Here is a 19,114-nt window from a genome sequence, read left to right as displayed (position 1 = left end):
TCTAATGAAAGAAAAAAACTATAAGTAAATGGACATATAAGGGCTATGAAGAAAAATTGAGCAAGATAAGTAGAGGTGTGGCTTCAGTTGTGCAGATGGTGCTGGGAGCTTAGACAGCATTAACAGTCTTCACTTCAGATTTGATTGCATGCCATGAGTCAAGCACCTCATCAGTGTTCCCAGGGTCCTCTCTTAGTATCTTTGGAGTATTTTGAAGGACTTACATCTTTACCTTCATCCCTCTTCAGTTGATAACCCTGCTGGGTCTGCATTTACCAGTGATTCTGTGGGATCAGTTCTCCAACAGCACTTTCAGTAGAGTCTTGCCTTTGCTAGATTGCTTTTGCGGTTAGTTTGTATGTCTGGGGTCTGAGTCGGGGCAGCCCAATTCATGCTTGTTGTCCTAGTATAATTTTTTTTAAGATAGATAGATAGATAGATAGATAGATAGATAGATAGATAGATAGATAGATTTATTTATTTATTTATTTATTTATTTATTTATTTATTTATTTATTTATTTATGACAGACATATATATAGAGAGAGAGGCAGAGACACAGGAGGAGGGAGAAGCAGGCTCCATGCTGGGAGCCCGATGTGGGACTCGATCCCAGGACTCCAGAATCACACCCTGGGCCAAAGGCAGGCGCTAAACCGCTGAGCCACCCAGGGATTCCCTGTCCTAGTATAATTTTTAATAGCATTCCCTTTCTCTCTCAGAAGTTCTCAGTTTGGACAAGAAGCTCATCACTCTGTCAGTCAAATATTAATCAACTGTCATGGTGGGTGGGATGTTGAGCAAGGCTAAATGTTTCTAAGTGGTCAGTCTATTCATAAACAGTTTTATGTTAGGACTTTTGCTTCCCTACCAAACCTCATAACTGGAGACTTGGGTGAATAACATTTAACAAAAGAGGTCACCTTTTAGAGTAATGTGAGTCTTGGGTAGCAGCCACACTGGTGGCCAGTTTATATTGGTTCATTGTGGTTTTGAATTAGACATGAACATGGTGTGGCCCTGCTTCAGCAAGAAGGCTAAAGGTGGTGATCCCAGCACTGCGGAGTATTACGTGGCACAGGGCATACAGACACCTGGTAATTCTCAGAGGATGCTATTAGCATCCAAACTTTCTGGCATTCAACAGTAAAAGCATCTCAGGATCTCTTTAAGTATAAACACTGAGGACATACTAGTGCTTTAAAAGATTAAAATCTATAAACAGAATTGGACGCACTAGAATCGGTTTCCTTCTCGTTCTTTATGTTATAACCTAGAACCTTCACTTGTCAAGATTGAATAACATTGTTTAAATAATTATCCTTCACTAGTTTTATTAAAAAACTTTATGTGAGGGCAGTGGCCATATTCTTGAGGAGTCTTCTTACTAGTGACTAGGTACTATTTAAAAATTAAGGAAAAGCAAAGAATGTGAGTTTTTCCTTACCTATGGTATAAAGTCTATGTATCTTTGTTTCTGATTATAAATGGTAGCTAAAGAGACACCAGAACTGCAAATTCTGTGCCCCGTAGTGTCCTTAGCCTGAACAGGTAGTATTGGAACTTTATTTATGGAATGTCAAAATAAGACCATCAAAAAAGGCCATTACTGGAAACCTCTTCTGCCTCTTTGAGTCTGGCCATAAAAAGAATACAAAACATTGAATTGTCCCATTGCCAGTGTCTGGGTCCAGCACTTTTCTTGCTTTACCATAGGATGGGAACTGCTGCCTGGAAAGATAGGAAGTTGGGTGAGATTAGAAAAAGAAGCTGCTAATCATTTATTTCCCTGATTTTTGTCATACTCATGGTCTGTACTGGAGCAATTTTCACCTTATTCAATAAACGTTTTACTTACAGTACCATTGTCTCTGCAAGGAGAAGAGCTATATACCCTTTAAGAAAGCGAAGAATACACCATAACATCTGGCTAGTACCATGAGTATTATAAATAATAAAGACAGTTATATTTACTAATAAATCCTGACATGCTCATTTTTTTCATGTTCTAATAGCTCTGATAGCACAACGCATCTTCCAGCCAATGATTTTTAAAGTATCTTGTCATCATATAATTGGTAATGTTTTTCCTTGATAGTATACAAAATGTCTATTTCTGTCAGTGGTGTCTTAGATGATCTACATTAGGGATTTTTTTATATTCTTGGTATAAAACTATTAACTGTATAATAAAATTATTTAGGTCCCAACTGGTGTTATATTGACTGTCAAATGATACTCAATGTAGTCAAATGAGATACCTTTTTTTAATAATAATAATTTTAAAAAGGACACTGTCCTGAAGTGAGTTTTCACTGAGCACGTAAGTATCAAAGAGATGAAGGGCACAGATGAGGCTCCTTACCTTGGGGTGGATCCAAGAACTTGAACTTGAAGCAAACAAGGAGAGCATTTTGTCCAGAGAAAGGCACAAGGAGGTAGCAAGCAGACTGGCTTGCCTGGCATTGGGGTTTTCATGTTGGGATCTGAGAATTCTTCTAGGTCACACTAAAAGAACTTAGATCTGGTATCAAGAGCAGAGAGGTGGGTGCCCTGGGAGTTTGCCTTGAAGCCTCAGAATATTGCTTTTGGGCTGGCAGTTAAGCCAGAAAAGAAAGAGATGAGCCACTTGCCCTCAAGAAAAACAATTTCATTAATCTCTTCTTGAACATTTCCAGTGTGTCTCTTAAACTGAGAAGGCCAAGTTTGCCAGTGCTCCTGTGTAGCCTACCTCCTCACACTACCTGTTTCTCCCTCACAGATCGCCTTCTCCCAGCACAGCAATTTTATGGACCTGGTACAGTTCTTCGTGACTTTCTTCAGGTAATTTCACTTCTACAAACTATATCTTCTCTTTTGATTCAGGTACTTAATCCCCTTAATTATCAACGTACAGAAGATAATTGAGTAATCCTGTGTTGGCACAACAGATCAAACTAACTTTATAGACCTTTCTGAAAAGTTACGTGCAATAGTGTAAATTCAGCCTAACCTGATAAATGAAAACATTTACTTTGTACATTCTGGCTTTAGGGGACAGCTTTTCCTGTACTCTGTACTAAAATACAGATAAATCTGGTTCTTCATTTGGGGAGATTTCAGGGTTGAAACAACAATTAATAATGATCACTGATATGTGCTACAGATACACTTCCTCTTGTTCAAGGATTATTCTGGTGATTATCCAGAGTTTTAAAGCTAAAAGTGACTTGTTAGGCCTTGGGATTCTTTTATTTTTATGGGTTTTTAAGTTTAATTTTATTTTTATGAAAATACTGTCTACGCATAATTGAAAAAAATACATGCTTCAGTGCTCATAAGAGAAAGTAGGAGCATTCTGCCCCACACCTTGCCATTCTTTACCTTCCCTAATTTTAAATTATTTTAGCTATTTTTAACTTCTCTATGCTTACACTATTTCTTGATTTTTCAGTTCAGTTTATCTTTTGATGTCCCACTGTAGATGAGGATTTATTATCCCATGTAACCTCACCCAGCAACTCCTCACACACTATGAGTACAAACAAAATCCCCTTCCTATCCCCTCATAAAGTTAGATCACAGTGCTTGCCTGAATCACTGCTCTCTGTTATGTTGTTATAACTGTAAAACCCCTATTCACAGCTGAGTTGAACTATGATTGTTCTTACCCATTTTTTGGATGGGTGGGGCATCATTCTTTTCTTACCCTAATTTTGACTTTTTTAGTTGTTTGGTTTTCTTACCCTAATTTTTATTTTTTTAATTGTTTGGTTTTCTAAGAGGTTACCCCTGATTTATCCCTGTACTCTGACAGAATGGGAAAATCTGTCTGGGTCAAACACAAGTAAGTACTGACCTGGTTTTAGTTTCTCTTGGAGATGTCTGCCCTAAAACCCTCCAACTTTTTGCTCCCAGGTGTACTACTAGTTCTTGAGGCCTGCTGTATGATTGTCATCTTGGGAATTTCTTTCGCCTTCCTTTTTTTTTTTTTTTTTTAATTTTTTATTTATTTATGATAGTCACAGAGAGAGAGAGAGAGAGAGGCAGAGACATAGGCAGAGGGAGAAGCAGGCTCCATGCACCGGGAGCCCGACGTGGGATTCGATCCCGGGTCTCCAGGATCGCACCCTGGGCCAAAGGCAGGCGCCAAACCGCTGCGCCACCCAGGGATCCCCTCGCCTTCCTTTTATATTGAAATCTGTTTCCTGGATCTTGTGTCTTCATCTCTCTATTTATTTCCTCTTTTTTTTAATGTTATTTATTTATTCATGAGAGAGAGAGAGAGACATAGGCAGAGAGAGAAGCAGGCTCCATGCAGGGAGCCCAATTTGGGACTCGATCCCGGGACTCCAGGATCATGCCCTGGGCAGAAGGCAGGCACTCAACCACTGAGCCACCCAGGCGTCCCTTGTTTCCTCTATTTAGTGGGGCACATTCTCCAGGAGATTTTTGAGAAAAGGTACAGGGAAGGTAACTTTTCTGTAACCTACTCTGAAAAGTTTTTAATTTTTACCCTCCCATTTGATCAAAAGTTTGCATACAGAATTCTAGGTTGGAAATAATTTTCCACTAGAATTGAGAAGGCATTATGCTGTTTCTTCTAGCTTCCAGTATTAATATTGAGAAGACTATTGCCATTATAACTCCCAATCTTTGCATGAGATCTATTTCTCTCTTTTAAAAATGTATTAAAGTATATTATAAAATCACAGAAACACTTATAAGTATCTAGCTCAGTGAATTATCACAAATTGAACACGTACTTTAGAAGCTCCCGTTTCATCAATCACAACTGCCTTCTTCCCCCAAAGTAACTATTTACCTGACTTCTAAAATTATATATTGTATTTGCCCATTTAAAAAGTTTATGTCAAATCACTGCAGAAATTTTAAAACAGTTTAATCAAAAAAAATTAAAAACTTGTGGGATATAGTTAAAGTTGTACTTAGAGGGTATGGCTTTAAATCTGTGGTTCTCAACTGTAGCTGCACAGTAGAATCACTTGAGGAGCTTCTGATGCCCAGACTAGTCACATCAGAATCTCTGGGGATGGGACTCAAGCATTTGAAAGCTCCCCAGGTGATTGCAACATGCAGCTAGGGTTGAGGATCACTGCTTTTTCTTGGGGCGGGGGGGGCGGGGGGGATACCTTTCTCAATAAGTCAGAAAAAGAACTAATTAAATCTAAAGAAAGTAGAAGAAAGCAATATAAATAGAGTAAAATTAATGATGTAGGGGAAGAAGTACAGTAGAGAGGATTAAAAGAACCACAAAGTTGGATCTTTGAAATAATAAGAATAATATTGATAAACCCTTGGCAAGATTGACCAAGAAAAAAGAGAGAAGAGATAAAGTCAGAAACATAACAGGAGGCATTACTCCAAATCACACAGACAATTAAAAAAAAAAGACAATTTTTTCCTCCATAAGAATATTTTATGAGCAACTTTGTGCAAATAAATTTGAAAACGGAACAGATGGAGTAGACAATTAGAAAAACAAAGAATATATACTACTTACTGAAACTGATACAGAATAGGAACTTGAATACTGAATAGCCCTATATCTGTTTAAAAACAATATATAATTTAACATTTTCCCACAAAGATAACTCTAGGCCCAGGTGGCTTTATTGGTAACCTACAGCCTTTTAAGAAAGAAATGTCATTAGTAACCAAATCTTCTAGAGAACAGAAAAAAAAAGGAATACATCCCAATTCGTTTTATGAATTTAGCATAACCTGACAAGAATATTATGAGAATGGAATTTACAAGCCAGTCTTATGAATGAATGAAGAAGCAAAAATCCACCTGTAATACAAAAAGGCAACTATACTGTGACCTAGTTGGGTTCATTCCAGAAATTGCAAATTTGATTTAGCATTAGAAAATCAATCCATGTTATTTACATTAATTGCTTAATAAGGGAGGAGAATAATATGGTCATCTTAATCAATGAGGATAAGCATTTGATAAAGGACCAATATATAAAGCAAAAAATAAAACCAAGTTCTTTTTTTTTTTTTTAAAGATTTTGTTTATTCATGAGAGACACAGAGAGAGCCAGAGACATAGGCAGAGGGAGATGCGGGCTCCCTGCAGGAAGCCTGATGTAGGACCCCAGGATCATAACCTGAGCCAAAGGCAGACACACAACCACTGAGCCACCCAGGTGCCCCAACAAACCACATTCTTAATAGTAAGATGTTATAAACTTTCCCTTTGAGTTTGGGAACAAGGCAGAGATTCTATCAGAGCCACTTGGCTGACTCAGTCAGTGGAGCATGAGACTCTTGATCACAAGGTCGTAAGTTGAAGCCCCACATTGGGGCATAGAGCCTACTTAAAAAAAAAAAAAAAAAAAAATTCCATCTGTTATTTCATTCAACATTATGGCAAAGATTCTAGTCAATACAGTAAGACAAAAATAAAATACATAAGAATTGGAAAAGAAAAAAAATCATCATGCAACAGTGTGATTGTATTTATAGGAAGTCAAAAAAAATCTGCAGAAAAAATATTAGAATTGATAGGTGAATTCAAAATTGCTAGACACAAAGGCAATATTAAAAAATTAGTTCTGTGTTGTACAGAAGCATACATCTTTTGCAGCTCTTATTGGTAAAGGCAGATGCTGGCATGAAAACCATATAATTAATTGTATTTCCCATAGTGAGCCATTAGGTGCCCTCCCCTTTCGACCATGAAAGCAATCCCTTCCTGAGTGATGCTGGGGAGCAGATGGCCTCGCGTTAAGATTCAGCCACGTCCTGATGGGCCCACTTCTGTCTGCTATAAACTGTAGCCTTTAGTTTTTGGATGATGATGACATCTCCACCAAGAAGTAACTGTTGCGTCCCTCCAGTCTTGGAGGGAGAGAAAAGAATCTGACAAAAGCATTCAGTGTTTCTAGGGGGATAAGTCAATTACATTTCTATATTGCACTAACAAAAAATGAAATTTACGTGTTTGTGTTACTTCAGTAAATGAAATTGTTCAAAATTACAGCATAACAGAATCAAGAAAGAATTACAAAAAAAAAAAAAATACAAAAAAAATACAAAAAAAAAAAAAAAAAAGAAAGAATTACCAAGAAAAAAATGGAGAGGGCAGGGAGACAGTCTACTGACAGTCTGCTTTTTCAAACTCCAGTGATCAGTGAGGCACTGGCACAAAATCAGATTAACCAGTGGAATATGTACATAACCAAGGAAACAAAGTTTAAAAGCCTCAGATTTGTTGGTGATGTGAAGCCTCAGATTTGTTAGTGATGTGAAGATTTGTTAAAATCTGTGAAGCCTCAGATTTGATATGATGAAAAACTAAATATAAATAAAAAGTAGACAGTTATAAACAAGAAGCTTAAAAGAGTAATATAGACTTAATAGCCACCAGTCACATGTAGCTCATGAGCTCTTGAATATAGCTAATGTGACTGAGAAACTGAATTTTTCATTTTACCTAATTTTAACTGATTTAAATATAATTTTTAAAAATAAGTAAATAAATTTGCTACTTGATTCAGTTACCAGAGAACTTGTGTGTTTAGAACAATCTGGATATGTGAATCTACTTTTTCAAATGTAAATGTTATGAAATTTAAATATAGTAGATCAAATATTTTCTGATAAAAATTTAGTGTCCAAATTGAGATGTGCTTGTTATAAAATATACACTGGATTTTGAAGACTTAATCGAATATTAGAACATAAGATATCTCAATTTTTATATTGGTCATGTGTTCGAATGATGTTTTGGCGATCTTGGGTTAAATAAAACTTATTTTATTAAAACTAATTTCACCTGTCTTTTTTTTTTTTTTTTTTCGCTGTGGCTCATAGAACTTTTAAAAATACTTATGTGGCTCACATTAAATTTCTGTTGAACAATGACCTATATAAAGTAAAGGGAAAATTTTTTAGGGACAACATAAAAAGATATGATAAAATAATGCTAAACTAATCCCAAGGATTTGAAAACAAAATAGTTAAGATTTCATTCAGACTTTTAAAGTAGAAAATCAGCATAAAGATAATTCTCTTTTTTGTTTGTTTGTTTTTAATTTTTATTTATTTATGATAGTCACACAGAGAGAGAGAGAGAGAGAGAGAGGCAGAGACATAGGCAGAGGGAGAAGCAGGCTCCATGCACCGGGAGCCCGATGTGGGATTCGATCCCAGGTCTCCAGGATCGTGCCCTGGGCCAAAGGCAGGCGCTAAACCGCTGCGCCACCCAGGGATCCCTGAAGATAATTCTCTTATTATAAATACCAAAAGTAGTTTATGTTCATTGTAAAATTTCATGTAAAAACTAAAATTCAAACTTCCCCTAATCCTCCTCTTTAGAAATTATCACTGTTAATATTTTTTTTTAAGATTTTGCTTTTCTTTTTTTTTTTTAATTTTTATTTATTTATGATAGTCACAGAGAGAGAGAGAGAGAGAGGCAGAGACATAGGCAGAGGGAGAAGCAGGCTCCAGGCACCGGGAGCCCGACATGGGATTCGATCCTGGGTCTCCAGGATCGTGCCCTGGGCCAAAGGCAGGCGCCAAACTGCTGCGCCACCCAGGGATCCCAACTGTTAATATTTTGATGTATGTGTTTCCACAATTTTTTCTCTTTGCATATACACTGCACACAAGTTGTGGTTTTTCTGATTCTTTGGTTTATAAAATGGGTTCCCTCCTTACATGTTGTTCTATTGTTTTTTCACTCAATGTTCTATGGGTAACTTTTCCCATGTGGGGATTCACTTAACTTTTAAACAGCTTTTTTCGTAGTACAAATACCATATTTTCTTTTGACTGACTCTTAGATTGTCCTCAATTTTTGTTACATTATATGCTTTTACTTTTTTCTATGATGATCTCTCTGGGATAGTTTTTTTTTGTCCTATAATTGCTATATCAAAATGCAGAAACACTGCCATGGCCCTTAAGAATAGTTTCATGAATTTACACTCCTAAAAGCTGGAATACAATTTCTCTTGCTATTTCCACCTATTTATCTTATTAGTTCTCAGCAACACTAGAAATTGTCATTATTTTTTATTTCATTAGTCTCGAAGGTATCACTGATATTTTAAATCTGGATTTCTTTAATTATGACTGACATTTACTGATGTCTTCCAATTCTTGTTTTGAAATACCGGTCCTTATCATTTGTTCATATTTCTATTGGGATATTTGCCTTTTTCTTGCTGAAATTTAGGACTTTGTTTTATTTTGCAACTATTAACAGGTGTGTGTGTGTTCACTTGTTTGTCTTCAGACCCCATTTATGGTATTTTCCAAGCAGGTCTCTTAGTCCTTCCCTGTTTTCTTCATGGGTATTTTACCTGTTTGTCTTTTCATGTTTAGGTGTTCCTATGTCCATCTGGAATCTGTTTGAGTATTACTTTACTATATCCTTCAGAAACTTGTCAGTGAATTAGGACGAGATACTAATGGCTTCAACTCAAAGGCCACACCATCCATTAGGCCAGGAATTCACTATGTCATTCCCTTATTTAGAGAATGCTCAGCATAGCTCATTGGAGCTGAGTGGGTAGCACAGAACCTCTGTGTCAAATGAGGTAATGCCAGTAACATGGAGTGCTGGAATTTTGATGAAACGACTTCCCATTCACAAAAAAAAAAAATCTCTTCATTCCACAGAAGTATAGATTCCAAAAGAAAACTGCCCTCTCTGATGTTACCACATAAAATTAAAATCCCAAGATCCCTTCCCACTCCTCCAGCAGTTTTTCATTCTACTTAGTGCTGGGCAACCAAGAGTCACTGACATGAGCCACCTGCCATATTCTTTCATTTTCCTTTTGTTCTGTGTTCTAGGTGAGCTCTGTAGCAGTTTTTCTAGCTCATTAATTTAATATAAAATTGGATCTGTTTGTTTTGTTGAGCCCATCTGATAAAGACTATTTTTTATTTTAACATTTGCATTTTCTCCCAGAGTGGGGCCAAAACATCACTCTATATTCTTGCAGGTTCAGTATTTCATGAGACTTTGTCCTGTAGTGACTCCCACCAGATTATGGGCCCCTCCAAGATAGCCATCATTTCCTTCCTTGTTGACCATGTGAGCTGCAGGGCCTGGAGGAGGGGTGGTGGACTCAACTTGGTTCTCCTCTGTGTTTACCTCAAAGATACTTACCCAGTCCCACTGACCTGTCATAGTCTTACTCCTTCAGAACCCAACGCAGTTGCCTACTCCCTGAAGTCTTCTGACACATTCACTCCAAAGTCCATCCCTTTTGAAACTCTGCCCTACTCCTATTCCTATTATAGCACTTAATCACCCTTTAATGCAATTGTGCAGCAGTCTAGAGTTTCATCAGCTCATACATAGATGAACCTACATACAAACTTTGACATACAAAGATTAACAGGGCCAGTTAGAACCCTCTCCTACAAGTTTAAAATTGGGTTTCAGAGCCTGAAACAATTACTTCATGTCTTGCAGTGCTGTCTGTCCCTAGAACTCCCTGGGAAGCTTAAAAAGCAGCAGCAGCAGCAGCAGCAGCCTGGACCCTATGCCCCAGAGATGCTGATTACATTGGTTTCCTATGGAACCCGATCTGATCCTTGTGATATTTTAAAGACTCTCCAGTGATTCTTACATTCATTTGGCATTGAGAAACCCAGAATTAGCTGAAAGTTGTGTGAATTCAGAGCCTGGGGCCTTATTACATCCATCCACATGCAAGCTAAAACAATAGGAGGTCAGATGGGAAAGAATTTCATGTAATTCCCAAGAGGATAGGACCATAGCTTCAGCTGGCAGCTTCATGATTCCAGTTCCTACAAGAGCTGGCTGCTTTAAGGTCTAAGAGAACCCCACAGTCATTCCCCCACAGCCATCTAAGTGGCCTCTGAGGTAGTGGTTATCTGGGATTTAAATTCTAGATTGTAATTATTTTACATTATATAGGAACAATTTTTGTAAGTTTTACCTTTTTTTTTCCTTGCACTATCTTATGTGTCCCATGTCTTCCCCTTTGTTGGATATTGCTGTTGTGCAAGACTTAGGAGTTCATTGAGAAAGGACCTGAGAAAGAATTTGATACTGGGGATGAGGAGGAGGGGATGGTTCTATAGAGTCTTGAGCTTTGCAACACTGTCTTCTGTCTCTTTGCTTGTTTCCCCTCCTTCAGTTCTTTTTTTTTTTTTTTTTTTTGAATTCTAGAATTCTCTATTCAATTAATGAGAGGGATTCCAGATCTGTCCTTTATATTTCTTTACTGAACCCACATATTCTTTCATTTTCCTTTTGTTCTGTGTTCTAGGTGAGCTCTGTAGCAGTATTTTCTAGCTCATTAATTTAATCCAAAATTGGATCTGTTTGTTTTGTTGAGCCCATCTGATAAAGACTATTTTTTATTTTAACATTTGCATTTTACTTCTAATATGTTTTTCCTTATAACTTGAGTCTGTTTTATGAATGCAGTTTCCTCTCATATTCCTTTGTGAGATTAATATTTTATTTTGAAGTCTTATTTTGTGCTCTTATTAATACCTCTCCTCAGATGTTTGGGTTGTTTTTTTTTAAGATTTTATTTATTTATTCATAATAGACACAGAGTGAGAGAGAGGCAGAGACACAGGCAGAGGGTGAAGCAGGCTCCATGCAGGGAGCCTGACGTGGGACTCGATCCTGGGTCTCCAGGAGCTGAAGGCGGCGCTAAACTGCTGAGCCACCCAGGCTGCCCAGATGTTTGGGTTTTGTTTTGTTTGATATCTCTCTTCACACTGTTGGTTTCCTTGAGATATCTGCCCTTGTTTTGTGTTGAAGATTGCTGTTTGCCTGTGTGTGAATGCTGTTTCTGTGTGTCACAGCCTCCAGTGTGTGTGGAGTAGGGGCAGAACATGCTGTTGGGTGGGCTGTACTGTTAGTTTGTCTTCTGAATGAGAGAGCAGCCATCCTGTCTGGCCTCCCTGGCCCCAGGCCCAGAACTTACTGCCTTAAGGCCTGTCTCCCATTGCTCAGCACTGACAGAGAAGGGGGAAGAAGCCAGCTGGTGCGGCCACTCTGAATGTGGCTCCCCTTGATCACTCTGGCAGTTCCCCTCCCTCCTTATGTCCATAAGGGGCTTAGAGCACATTTGGTTTTATTTTACTTTGTTTTTTTGTTCAAATTTTTAAAAAGCTTTGTTTAAAGCAATTTTAGGTTTTACAACAAAACTAGAGAAGAAGGTATAGAGATTTCCCATAGACCCCCCTGCCTCCAAACATGTACAGCCTCTCCTGTTATCAGCATTACCCCCCAGAATTGGACATTTCCTACTAAGGGTGAACCTACATTGACACATCATAATCATCCAAAGCCCAGAGTTGACCTTAGAGTTCACTCTTGGTGTTGGACATTCTATGGGTTTAGACAAATACGTCATGACATAGATCCAGCATCATAATATCATGCAGAGTATTTTCACTACCCTAAAAATCCTTCTGTTGGAGACCTTTTTGCTTTCCAGCCCTCTCTAATCTGACTTCCATCCCCACACCCCACCTAAATTTGTGTATGTATGGAAGGCAGCAAGAACATCTCTATTGCCAAATCCAAAAGATATTTTTCAGTTTGCATCTTTTTCATTCTCAGCAGTAACAAGCAACTGACCACCCATCACTGACACTCTTCTGGCCTTCTCTGACCCCAGACTGCCCTGAGGCCACTCTTCTGTTGAACTTTTCTGACCAACCTCTTCCTGTTGATGTTCTTCCAGAGCTTAACTCTGGCCATCTTCTCATTCTGTATTCCTGGTTGAACTCTGCCATCCCATCTGCAGCTTAACATGCCCAGAAGCAAACTCTTCTTCAGCCCTTCCTCACCAGTCTTCACAGCATCACCCTGCCACTTCCAAGTCACTTCTCTCCCATGCAGTAGACACTCTCCCACCACATCCCAGCAGTCAGAGCCCCTCTACTAGAAAGTCCAGAAGAGACCTTGAAAATGAATGCATCTAAACATATTCCCTTGTCTCATACTCAGAGGCTTTTCATCGTATCTCAAATAAAAACCAAGGTGAACTGACCTTTGCTCACCCCTCCATACTCATCTTATGCTACTCTCCCCTGTATTCCCACTTCTGTTTTTTTTTAAAGCACCAGGCTCTTTACCATTTGCACGTGCTTATCCTTTTTTTTCTGGAAAATGCTTTCCTTCTTTCTTCTCCCTACCCTTCATCTGTATACATTTACTCGTTGTTTGGCTTTTTCAAACAACACCCAGTTCTCTGACACCCAACTGGTTGTCCTACAGTTCAGTTGAGTTCTGACACTACCTGGAAATGGCACAGACCCCATAGGTTAAGGGCTCAGTCTGACATGACTGCCTCCACTTCAGATGTCAACCACCAGTGGGTCCCCAAGCCACCCATGCTTCTGGCTGGCCATCCACAGATTTGGGGGTTCCCATGACCCTCTTCAGATTTGACAGTTTACTAAAATGATTCACAGAACTCAGAAAAGCACAGTACTTAAAATTAGTTTTATTACAAAGAGTATAATTGAGGAACAGCCACATGGAAAGCATGCATAAGGTGTAGGAGTAGGTGGAGAGCACAGAGCTTCCGCACTCCCTCTCTGGGTGTGCCACCTTCCCAGCACATGGACATGTTCACCAACCCAGATGTTCCCTCAAACCTCTTATTCCTTGTTTCCTTCAAGGTTTCATTACATAGGTGTGACTAAGGAACTCAATCTCTAGCCCTCTCCCTTCCCTCAGGCTGGGGGGATGGGACAGGGTACTGAACAGTTTAACTTTCTAATCATGTGATTGGTTTTTCCAGTGACCAACCACCATCCCAAAGCTATCTGGGTCCCTCCCTCCCATGAGTCATCATTAGCATACAAAGGACACTCCTCAATTATATCTCAATACACTTGTTATTAAAAAAAAAAAACACAGCTCATTCAGACTCAGAGACCATTCATTTTAAAAATTATATCTTCCTTTGTATAAATTACTTTGTACAAAAAACTATTAAAAATATAATTTTTTTAACTTTTTAAATTTAAAAATAGCTCATTCCTTTATCACTAAGGATATTCTATGAAAAGATCAACGCAATTTCTTCACTTCTTGATGGAGTTGGACATTTGGGCTGTTTTCAGTTTGGGGCTATTATAAATAAATAAAGAACGTTTGTGTAAAAGATGGGGAAGGGGAACTCCTATCACTCAAGAAATTTTAAGAATTTTGGGAGCTCTGTACCAGGAACTCGGGACAAAGACCAAATATATATATTTCTTTTATTATACCACACTCATCCTTCAGGTCTTGGCAGAGTGTCACTTCCTCCAAGATTTCATCCCGGAACCCCCAAACTAAATTGTCTTCCCTTGTTCTCTCCCATAGAACCATATTTTCATCATGGTACTTCTCACAGCTGTTTACTCACTTCCTATCTGTGCCCACAGTTAGACTCTAAGCTTCAAGAGAGCAGGGGCACTGTCTCTTTTGGTCATCCCTATGCACACACAGACCTTCAGCACCTGGCACACAGTCATGTGCAAATATATGTGGAAACTAAACCAGGCCTTCGGGAGAAGCACTGAGTCTTGAGGAGCCAGAGGCACCAGCCTCTCTGAAGGAAGAAAGCTAATGGTGCTGGTTGATGGCCCACTTTCAAGGGGACATAGAGGCTGCATGCTAATACAGTAATTCAGTATCTCCAGTCAGCAGGTGTTCTGAATATTCTTGGAACATGTGTACAGAATGAGATGACCCTGCTGCCAAGCACTAGCCCAGTAAGGAGTAGTCCCTAATGCTGACAGGTAGAAGACAGAATGACACAATCAGAATTGATTGGGAAGATCTTTAGGGACCTTGGAATCTTATGTAGTAAACAAGGACAGATGGTGTTTTTGTCATTTCTTCTTTTTGAGAGTGGAACCTTTGAAAAGAATCCACAGCTGCTTTTTTTTTTTCTTTCTGGATTTTGTTTAAGAACTAAGAATGATGATCTGACAACAGAGTCCCTTTTATGAGCATAAGGGAGAAAATGTTTTCCCCAAGCAGGTTAACCAGGTTCCAAAGGATCCAAGTGAAAAGAAGGAGAGAAGAAGGGATCCAGACAATCTTAAGCACTCTGAAGAACAGCTCAGATAACACAGAAAAGAGAATTAGAGTGGGGTGGTGTGGGGCAGGGCACTCAGTGATTCAAGTGAGAAAATCAGCGTGAGGTGAGAGTACTTCCAGACTCAGGCACAGGCATCTAAAGTAAACTCTAGATCCCGACAAGTCCATTAAGTCATTTTATATCTTAATGAGATGCTATTCTAGACTCCAGTAGGGGCCTTGTATATGAAGAGAGAAATAATAAGACCCACTTGCTCACTCACTGTGAGAGTCAGATGAGGTCGTGTACATGAAAGGGCTTTGTATCTGGGAGTGAGGCTCTAGAGTGTTTAGGACAGCTGGTAGCCGTAGAGGACTGACACTGTGGCAGTCTTTGTGGCTCTCAGAGGGCAATGTCTAAGTGAGGATAAAAAGGAGAAGTAAGTGATGTCACATCACCTGGCCACAAGGAGGCCATGTAATGAGAATTTCTGTTACAGACTCAATAGGATATTCTTGTAAAACTTAATTACTTGAACTACTGCTAGACCTTGCCAGATTGACAGCAGACACTTTGTCAAGTCCTTCATATTCCTGAAGATAGAAGTGATTATGAGTTCCTGCCACTCTGGATCTAATTCTGACCAGAGTGTGGAAGTGCACATCACAGGAACTTGGGAGAAGCAGTGGTATCTCTGTGTTCAAGCTGACTTGGAGGTCAAGGCCAGGCCAAGAAAATGCATACATAGTTTTAGAAAAGCCAGGCTTGTAAGAGCAGAAAACGATAACCATTAGTTAATAGTCTTACCCTCTGGGGGAAAGTTCAGGACGCTCTCAAAAATATCATTCTAACTGCACAATTACAGTTAAGCTGGTGAAAAACAGATGCCCCCAACACTGAGCTCTCACACAAATTTTGAGTTTTCAAAAGGCATATACAAAAAGTAAAAAGAAAAACTTAGAATCAAGGCATGGATTTTTTGGAGAATAGCCTCAGGAAAGTACAAGCCTTTGAAAGCAGGAACAGATTTAGGACAAAAAAGGTGAGAGGATTCTTGTTTTCTCCTAAGGTACAGAGCTGACAGGACAGGAGAGACCCTTAGCCTGGGGCTAGTGTCCTAGTTTTGAAAGAGAGAAGTACACTTCTTTGATGATCTTTGAATGACATTGACAAAACAATAATTAAAGGCTAATTAATGGACACATAGGAATTCACTAGATCATTCTCTCTACTTGTGTGTATGTTTGAAAATTTTCATGGTTTAATATTTCTTTAAATTACCTTCACATAGAAAAATCCAGAAAACAGTTGACAAGAGGGACTGTAGGAAGGTGAATACTGGGTTATAGCATGACCTGTCCTAAAATCAGTGGTAGGAAGAAAAGGGAGGTGAATCAGTGAGTGCCCCTTATTAGAAATAATTAGAATGTCCTTTGTTGTTGTATTACCCTGGGAGAAATCATATCAGCTTTGAGGGATGACCACTGTGTGTCAGTGTGCTCCTTGTTTCACTTCTTAGAAAAGCTGGGATCTGTGGAAGGAATGGGCTTGGTGGTATTTTTAACAAGTCTGTGATGAAGACAGAAGCCCCACCTGGGCCTGGGGGGAAGGGGACACAGACCTTCTGAGCTGCACTCTCTTACATCTCTGGATTGAGGGTAGTCCCGGGAGAGGCCTCTGAGCAACACCAGGGCACCTGCTCCTGAGGATAGTCCTGTACTCAACTGCATCAGTAGCATCCAGACCCACTTGGAAGCTCTTAGTCCCTCCTTGCCCTTCCATGTGGATTTGCTGCCTCCTTGTGTTTCTATTAGAATAAAAATAACAAAAAGCAGGATTATGCATGGAAACCAAGAAAGACAAATTATTCTTCTCAGACTCCTTTACTGTTTCTTCCTCTTCTCCCCAACTTCTCAAGGGTGGATCCCCCAACCCAGGACATTCTTCTGTATTTGTTTTCACCCCCTGGGTCACCTCATCCAGATTTATTACTTCAAATGCATTAAAGAGTTTACCCTTGAACAGTATAGGTTTGAACTCTGCAGGTCCACTTATATGTGGATTTTTTTCAATAAGTACAGTATAGTAAATGTAATTTCCTTATGATTCCCCCCCTTTTTTTTAAGATTTATGTATTTATTTGAGAGAGAGCACAAGCAGGAAGGGTAGGGAGAGGGAGAGAGAATCTCAAGTGGACTCCATGTTGAGCAACCGACATGAGGCTTGATCTCATGACCCTGCAGTCATGACCTGAGCCAAAACCAAGAGTCACGTTTAACTAACTGTGCCACCCAGGTGCCACCTTATGATTTTCTTAATAACATTTTATTTTCTCTGTCTTTCCTTATTGTAAGAATACAGCATATAATACATATAACATACAAAATATGAGTTAATCAACTATATTATCAGTAAGGCTTCCTATCAACAGTAGATTATTAGTAGTAAAGTTTTGGGGCAGTCAAAAGTTATATATGGGTTTTCAACTGTGCAGAGGGTCAGCACCCCTAATCCTCTCATTATTCAAGGGTTTACTGTGTATGCTTATGATTCCCAAATGCCACCTCCTAGCCTCCTGACCCATAGCTGCCTACATCTCCTTTCGGTGGTTAGGTGGATATCTCAGAAGTCAGCATGTCTCTTACTGTCTGTCTGCTGTCTTGTACCTGCTCCACCCAGAACCTTCCCTCTCTAGGTTGATGGCAAGTTCCTCAGATCAAAATCCCTGACTTCTCCATTCCATACTCTACATCCAGCACATCAGCAAATTCTATGGTCTCAACCTTCAAATTATGTCCAGATTCCAAAGTGCTTTCCACACCCATGCTACAACCACCCTGGCTTGAGCCACCATCATCTCTCTTAGACCTACTGGTCTCCCTATTTCTGCTGCTGCAGACCTAAAGTTCTTAGCCTAAGTTAAATGATATTTATCTGCTCAAATACCTAAGTTAGTTCCTCATCTCATTCAGTAAAACCCAATACCCTTACAGTGCCTGCAGGCCTTCCATGGTCTGCTTCTCTTTATCTCTCTGCCTTTATCTGTGACCCAACTGCCCCCACTCCAGCCATGGTGGCCTCCTGAGGTTCCTCAGGCAGTCCTAGGTATGTCCTTGCCTCTGGCTTTGCACAGCCAAGCCCATTGCCCAGGTGTGTTTCTGTAGACATCCCCTGATCCACCTCTCATGCCTCCTTCAAATCTTGCTCAGATATCACCTTCTCAAGAAGTAAGGCTCACCCACTCTGACCATTCTGCTTTAGAGTGCCAGTGGCACCCCTGAACCCACTTTCCCTTACCATCTTTCTATTTCTGTAGCATTTACTACCTTCTCACATGCCCTATAATTTGCTTGTTTGTTTTGTTTACTTTTTATCTCCAGCTGATGGAATGTCCACTCCATGAAAACTGCAGTCTTTTGTTCAGTTCATCAGTGTATTTTATGGGCCTAGAACAACAGGACCTATGTCAATAAAATATTGATTGAAAGGAAAATAGGCACCTCGGTGGCTCAGTGGTTGAGCGTCTGTCTGCCTTTGGTCTGTCTGATTGAAAGGAAAATAGGCACCTCGGTGGCTCAGTGGTTGAGCGTCTGTCTGCCTTTTGGAGAAGCCTGCTTCTCCCTCTGCCTGCCTATGTCTCTGCCTCTCTCTGTGTGTCTCTCATGAATAAATAATTGAAATCTTGGGGCACCTGGGTGGCTCAGTGGTTGAGCGTCTGCCTTCAGCTCAGGGCATGATCTTGGGGTCCTGGGATCAAGTCCCACATCGGGCTCCCTGCAGGGAGTCTGCTTCTCCCTCTGCCTACATCTCTGCCCCTCTGTGTGTTTCTCATGAATAAATAAATAAAATCTTTTAAAAATAAACAAATAAATGAAATCTTAAAAAAAAAAATAAAGGAAAATAGAGACTGTCAGAGAGGAGGAAGGACCAGGAGAGTCAGGACAGCCAAGAGGCCCAGTCAGGCAGGAATTGAAGCCTCTCCCCTGAATGATGATGACTGTGGAAAGCCCCTTCTCTTGAATCCGGGAATCCACTGGAGGGATCTTTCCCCCTGTTCTTGTTGGGGCAGCAGT

General features: G+C 39.6%; 1 protein-coding gene across 3 annotated transcripts in view; it reads left to right on the top strand.

Moving 5' to 3' along the window:
* The window catches only part of ATRN (attractin), a 161,438-nt gene that overhangs the window by 125,744 nt on the left and 16,580 nt on the right, over window positions 1-19,114 (top strand). For 2 of the 3 annotated variants that reach the window (XM_072800233.1, XM_072800235.1), the window contains exon 25: window positions 2,762-2,823. In XM_072800233.1, coding sequence (XP_072656334.1) covers window positions 2,762-2,823 — 62 coding nt within the window. Of the gene's footprint in view, window positions 1-2,761; window positions 2,824-6,656; window positions 7,781-19,114 lie in introns of those variants that run through there. The other variant, XM_072800234.1, reaches the window with a different exon arrangement.

The sequence above is a fragment of the Canis lupus genome, chromosome 26, assembly GCF_048164855.1.
Source record: "Canis lupus baileyi chromosome 26, mCanLup2.hap1, whole genome shotgun sequence".
Classification (NCBI taxonomy): Eukaryota; Metazoa; Chordata; class Mammalia; order Carnivora; family Canidae; genus Canis; species Canis lupus.
This window is presented reverse-complemented; position numbering and strand designations above follow the sequence as displayed.